General features: G+C 47.2%; 1 protein-coding gene across 3 annotated transcripts in view; it reads left to right on the top strand.

The window, feature by feature from the left end:
* Nucleotides 1-383: 383 nt before the first annotated feature.
* NSD1 (nuclear receptor binding SET domain protein 1) overlaps nt 384-7,127 on the top strand; it is an 81,552-nt gene continuing 74,808 nt past the window's right edge. Inside the window, exons 1-2 of one of the 3 annotated variants that reach the window (XM_073651192.1) lie at nt 384-479; nt 1,295-2,169. In XM_073651192.1, coding sequence (XP_073507293.1) covers nt 1,312-2,169 — 858 coding nt within the window. In that variant the 5' untranslated portion in view covers nt 384-479; nt 1,295-1,311. Of the gene's footprint in view, nt 480-591; nt 850-896; nt 1,202-1,294; nt 2,170-7,127 lie in introns of those variants that run through there. The other 2 variants (XM_073651190.1, XM_073651191.1) reach the window with 2 other exon arrangements.

Here is a 7,127-nt window from a genome sequence, read left to right as displayed (position 1 = left end):
CAGTGTGCAGGGTCAGGCCAGCAGGAGCAGTGTGCAGGGCCAGGCCAGCAGGAGCAGTGTGCAGGGTCAGGCCAGCAGGAGCAGTGTGCAGGGCCAGGCCAGCAGGAGCAGTGTGCAGGGCCAGGCCAGCAGGAGCAGTGTGCAGGGTCAGGCCAGCAGGAGCAGTGTGCAGGGCCAGGCCAGCAGGAGCAGTGTGCAGGGCCAGGCCAGCAGGAGCAGTGTGCAGGGCCAGGCCAGCAGGAGCAGTGTGCAGGGCCAGGCCAGCAGGAGCAGTGTGCAGGGTCAGGCCAGCAGGAGCCGGGTGCTGTGCTTGGGTCTAATGCTGCACAAGGCAAGGCGACCTCTAGGTGGCTGCCTCCATGACAGGCAGCTGCTCATGTTTATTCATTAGGCCAGGGCATGCTCACAGTGAGGAATGGACGACACTAGTCAGCCATGTACACAGCAGTACATGACAGGCCGGACATAATGGAGACAAGGTGTGAGAGTGGCGGCCACCAGTCAGCAATGAAGGAGAGGGGACAGGCCGCGCCCGGACCGCCATTTTGATATTGTCTGTGCTATTGCACTACCATAGAGACCTTCCCAGAGGCTACCTGCCCCTTCCCGTGTGTGTGCTGCCCCCAGTGCCCGGCGAGCAGTGCCACCCCTCCCCCACAGCAGAGCAGCCTCCCGACGACTGCCTCAGCTGCCTCCTGACTGCAGCCTCCCCTCCCCCACGCAGGCTCCGCACGCCCTCCGTTCTGAGGCAAGAAAGCAGCCAGCAGTGGCCGCTGCGTGCAGTGCGGCCGGGGGAGGTAGTGCAGACCGCTGCGGGCCTAGCGCTATGTGATGAGGGGCAGGCGCACGGTAAGGCCGGGGGGCACACATCTCCATCCTCCACTGCTGCAGTCCGGCTGGGGAGCCTGCAGCACACCGCAGAGGTGCCGGGCCGCCGTGCAGACGCGTGCTGGCGACGTGTGGCTGTGCTTGGGCTGCCTGTGTGCAGGACAAAGCCGGTGCTCGGGATTAGCCCGGCCGGCGCTCGCATGACCCGCGCTCACATGGCGGCGGAGCGTATGGTGCTGCCCCCTCCTTCCCGCTAGTGCCAGGCTGTGCGCTCACCGGCAGAGCCAGACCCTGCTCATGTAGGCCTCTGCCTCCGCCGCCGCAGCTGTGGGGAGCTGCCATTTTGGCTAGGGGACGTGATTGCACTTAGTGGGTATGTGCTCCGGGAACTAGTGCAGCCTTTGTATGTGAATGTTTAGCATCCTCCATTGTTTGCCTGCAGCTCATGTGTCTTTTCTATGCCTAGGTTCATGCCTGCACAGGATGGATGAAGCCTGTGACCTAGGCAGGCTCAGCAGTGCTCCCGGCTATTACATTGATCCAGATGCCCCATATAAGAGGGGCCGAGACCCCGAGCCACGGAACGGCTGCAGCGTGCCACTGACTTCCCCGCTGCAAAGCCATCCACCGGGTTATGGGCAGGATCCCTCTTCCCATTACATTCCTCTACGAAGGCTTCAAGACATTGCCTCCATGATGGATCTGGAAGGCATGAATGGATCTCACGATATGAAAAGACCAGAACCGACGTCTCCACCTTACCTCTATAATAGTGAGCCTGCAATTCTACCCGCCAGACCTGATCCCGACCACTCCTATCCAGACGGATCCTTGAAGATCAGTAAACCGTTAAAAAATGGCATGCACCCTACTGATTCATATCACGTGGAGCCCCAATATAGCCTGGATCCCCTGAATTATAACCTAGATGGACATGAATTTGGCATGGCATTGCCTGTGTATGGACAACAGCCTTCAGTGGTGGAAAATGTTCGGGAAACTGCTTCCAAAATTGGCACCCCTCCAGGTTTTGATACAGAATTAGAGGATTTAGTTCCCTTAGATTGGAGGCATGAGGCTGAGAATCCAATGAATAGTAAAGATGGGGAGCAGAAAACCTCTTTTTTAGCGATGATTCAAGATCCCGAAATTCCAAATGGATCTCATGCCAGTCCAAAGTCTGACAATCTGTTATCTCTTGCTCAGTTGGATGGTGAACTTGGTGGCCAAGGTCCACATTCTCTGATGCATGCTGGAGATGAATCTATGTCTCCAAAGGAAGATCTAGAAGACTTTGAAGGAAACCATGAATTTTCTTCTGGGAACTTGGAATTACAAGATGTAAGCAAAATTTGGGATTTTGGGAGGGTTTTACAGTTTGGCAGTAAAATCGAACCTGTTCAAAATGTTTGACTTTGCTGCTTCAAAGGGTCACCTTCCCAATAGGTGACAGGGTCACAGAAACCTCCAAGACGGCTGATCTTCAAAATGGGTCATTCATTTTATATTGTTGTGGGTGTGACTTGGCACTCCCCCAATCAGCTACTTGTAGGGGTCACAGCGCTTCTCGAGTGATGCACCCCCTTCATTGTTTACATTGTGCTTACAGCAGCTTCTTATTTTTAGTAGCAGCTTTGCTCGGTATAGCCTTGTGTCATTAAAATAACTGCGACTGAACATTACTGTTACTAAAAATGGGAAGCTGTGCTGTACGGAGCAGTGGAAACAATGGAGGGGACGTATCGCTCTGCGGAGCACAGCGCCGTATACAAACTGATGATCTGTGTGGGTCCCAATAGTCAGACCCCCATCAATCTAAAATTGATGACCTTACCTACCCTCTTGCTGAAGCTTATTTGGCTCAGTATATATGTGGTGACTATATGATCATGCATTGGTTCAGTGAGCTTGTGCTTATAGGAAACATTAGGCTATGTGCCCACGTAGCAGATTTGATGCAGAGCGTTTTTGCCTCTCTGGCAGAAAAAAACGCATGCAGATTTACATGCGTTTTTTTTCAAGCCGTTTTCCAAGCGATTTTGAGCATCACTTGGAAAAGTGCTTGACTAGTTGGTCACACAATATAAATCCATGCAACTGGCATGGATTTATATAGTGTGACCAAGTAATAGTTAAACAAAAAGAATAAGAATGGTAAAAAAAAGTTTATACTCACCTTCCGATGTCTTCCCGGTGTCATCTCTGCTGCGTCCGGTCTCTTGCAATGCTCGCACTGTTGTGAAGGACCTGCGGTGACGTCATTGAGTCATGTGATGGGTCACATGACTCAGTGACGTCATGGCAGGTCCTTCACAACAGCGCGAGCGTTGCAAGAGACTGGACGGCGTGGACAAAACACCGGGAGGACATCGGAAGGTGAGTATAAACTTTATTTTTTACTTTAAATTCTTTTTTTTTTTTTTACAGATTCTATGGTATCCAGGTCTGGATGAGTCTTCTCTCCTCCAGGCCCGGGTGCCATCCGCACATTAGAACGCGCCAATTACGCAAGTACAGATGCAGTCTTGCGGAATTGGCGCATTCTAATGCAAGTCAATGGCGGCGATTACGCTGCGCTTCCGCAAAATTAATGGACATGCTGTGTATTTTTGAGCGCAGCATAAACGCTGGGGAAAAATACACAGCATGGGCATTGAAAGTGCAGATTTGCATTGGAGACCATGGGGGAAGGTTTCCCAAGCGTTTACGCTGCGGAAATTCCGCAGCGTAAACGCTTGAAAAACGCATCGTGGGCACACAGCCTTAACGAGGCAGATTGGTGTTTAAAACTTGCTACATCTAAATGAGGACATTTCTGTAGCATGCGCATGGGTTTCAACAAATTAGCCATGTGTTAGTATACACTAAAGGTATGGCCAGATGATGTGGCGGGCACATGGCCAATTCTCTGCCCACTCCCTGTGGACCAGTGGCTGCACAGTTGTGAAACAAAAGCGATGTGGCAATAGGCCTTTGTGGTTGGCAGAGGTGACCAGGTTTGCTGTATGGCTGTACCCTTATACATGGCCTTGTTTAGACGTCCATGATTCATGGACATGTTCTGCCTGCGATTTTCACTGATAGGATAGCTGTAAAAGTCTATAGTGCTATTCTCATATCCGTGTTTTTTTTTTTTTTGCGGACCATGTACCCACAAAAAAAACAAACAAACATGGAGACATGTCCATTTTTCATCTTCATCGCAGATCAAAATCCCCTATATAAGTCTATGGGTCTGTAAAAATCATGACCAGCGTGCAGATGGCATCTATGTACAATTTGTGTATTGCCCATTATTAATATTGTAATGTATAGGGGAAGCTTGTAATTTATTCATATCTGAAAATCACTGTTGAAACACTGACCAAATACTAATGAAAATTGGGTCCAAAATTCTGATGAAACTGCCTGAAAAATTGTGTATGTGAAATTCAGACTTCTGAATGAGGCTGAGGTCTGCATTCAGATTTATTTTTTGCGTGCAACAAACATAACAAACTTTTTTATTACTGTGCTTGATTGGATTTTTATCCATTTTTGGTTAGTGTCAATTTTTACCATGTTTCATCAGTTTTTCTCATGTGCAGCAAGAGGGGCAGATTAAAGGGGTTGTCAGACAAAAAAATTGCACTTGTTAAAGGCCACAATTACTTTTGCTAAAGCCATGGCCCCACTATCAGTATTTGGTCAGTATTTGTTTTGGTATTAGTATTGGTTTTAACTCCCACTCCTGAGAAAAATACTGACCGAATACTGATAGTGGGGCCCTGGCCTAATGCTTTGAATTTGCCACTAATTTTACTCGATACATTACAAATGTTGAAACCTGCAGCAAAAATCCACTGTATAACTTGAAATGCAAGATACACAGCACCTCTAAATTTTACAGTGCTTGTTTCCTTCAAAGTGCATGCGTAAGATTTTATTAAAGCTCATTCACCATGACTGTACTGTTAATACGCAGTACATCTTCATCTCTGAATATAAGCACTAAAGTGTTATGTAGAGGCATAACATAAATGAGGCTTTTAGACTTTCACATTCTTGTAACTGATTAATTCTGTAGAGAACCGCCAAAATTAAAGTGGACTACATCTCTCCTTCTGTTTTCTAATGTTTCTTTTTCAAAAGAAACATGTTCAGAAGTAGCAGATTTTTTTCCAACTATTTTGCAACGCATTATAGTATAATGCATGTAAATGAAGTTTTCCAAAACTATTTGCTACCAATTTTTTTTGTGTGGATTGTCAAGTCTGCAGGTTCCTTAGAATTTGCTGATTCTAATCATTTCCATGTATAGGGTAAACATATAACACACATGCAATTTTAGCTACAGGTTAAAGTGAACCTGATACATGCTGCCCATTCTGTGGGCAGCATGTATCCCCCACTGGCTGTATGGGATGTACGTCACTCTGTATAAAAATATGGTGCCAGGATAGGATGCCACTCCATGTACTGAATGAAGAAAAAATCCAGCACTTATAGTTGCAGAGAAAATCAGATTGATTAGTAAAGCAATCCAAAAACGGTGACGTTTTGGTTTAAAGAACCTTCTTCAGACAGATTTCATATGGTTCACTTTATGTAACAGCGCTGTGGGGAATAGAATTTGATCTCCATCCTAGAAGGTCCTTAAGGCTGAGTTCACACGATGCATTTTTAATGCGTTTCCGCTGTGTTTTTGCAGCTGCGTAAACGCCGCAGAAACACATTAAAAACGCATGGTAGAAGGGCAGCAATGTTCCCCAATTGAAATCCGCATGTGCTGTGCCCATGATGCGGATTTTTCCGCAGCGTAAACGCTGCGCTCAAAGATCCGCAGCATGTCAATTAATTTTGCTTAAACGCAGCGTTTTCGCCGCCATTGACTTGCATTAGAACGTGCCAATTCCGCAAGACTGCATCTGTACTTGCGTTATTGGCGCGTTCTAATGTGCGGATGGTACCCGGGTGTGGATAAGATGACTCTCCTCCACACCCAGGTACCATAAAAAAGCTGTAAAAAAAGAATAAAAAAAAAATAAATGTATACTTACCTTCTGTCGGCCCGCGCTGCGCTCCTGCTTGGTTCCCGGCACTTTACAATGAATTGAAGGACCTGCGCTGACGTCAGAGTCATGTGACGGGTCACGTGACGCTGACGTCGGCAGGTCTTTCAATTCAATGTTGCCGGTAAGGGAGAACGGAGTGTAAAGCAGGACACCGGGGGCCATCGGAGGGTAAAGTATACATTTATTTTTTATTTTTACTACTCTCTCGGGTCACACTATATAAATCCATGCTGTTTGCATGGATTTATATAGTGTGACCTAGTTGTCACTAGCATTTTCCAAGTGATGCTAAAATCGCCTGGAAAGCGCTTGTCAATCCGCATGCGGAAACGCATGTGAATCCGCAGGAAAAACGCATGCGTTTTTTCTGTCAGGGAGATGCAGAAATTTTCTGCATCGTGTGCACATACCCTTAGACCGAAACGTCACTGTTTTTGGATTGCTTTACTAATAAATCTCATTTTCTCCTCTGAGTGCCTGATTTTCTTCACTATATTTTACTCTAAAATGCTGCGGTAACTCAGAGAAAAGCACACTAAGGGTATGTGCACACGATGCAGATATGAAGCAGAAAATTTCTGCATCATTTCTGCATCTCCCTGGCAGAAAAACGCATGCGGATTGTACATGCGTTTTTCCTGCGGAATACATGCGGATTCACATGCGTTTCCGCATGTGGATTGACAAGCGCTTTCCAGGCGATTTTAGCATCACCTGGAAAGTGCTTGTGACAACTAGGTCACACTATATAAATCCATGCAAACGGCATGGATTTATATAGTGTGACCCGAGAGAATGATAAAAATAAATGTATACTTTACCCTCCGATGGCCCCCGGTGTCCTGCTTTACACTCCGTTCTCCCTTGCTGGCAACATTGAATTGAAAGACCTGCCGACGTCAGCGTCACGTGACCCGTCACATGACTCTGACGTCAGCGCAGGTCCTTCAACTCACTGCCAGTGCCGGGAACCAAGCAGGAGCGCAGCGCGGGCCGACAGAAGGTAAGTATACATTTATTTTATATTTTATTCTTTTTTTTTACAGATATTTTTTTATGGTACCTGGGTGTGGATGAGACTCTCCTCTCCTCCACACCCGGGTACCATCCGTACATTAGAACGCGCCAATAGCGCAAGTAAAAATGCAGTCTTGCTGTATTGGCGCGTTCTAATGCAAGTCAATGGCGGCGAAAACGCTGCGTTTCCGCAAAATTAATGGACATGCTGCGGATTTTTGAGCGCAG

The sequence above is a fragment of the Phyllobates terribilis genome, unplaced genomic scaffold, assembly GCF_046119375.1.
Source record: "Phyllobates terribilis strain yellow unplaced genomic scaffold, ASM4611937v1 Scaffold_11__3_contigs__length_659146591, whole genome shotgun sequence".
In the NCBI taxonomy this organism is placed as follows: domain Eukaryota; kingdom Metazoa; phylum Chordata; class Amphibia; order Anura; family Dendrobatidae; genus Phyllobates; species Phyllobates terribilis.
This window is presented reverse-complemented; position numbering and strand designations above follow the sequence as displayed.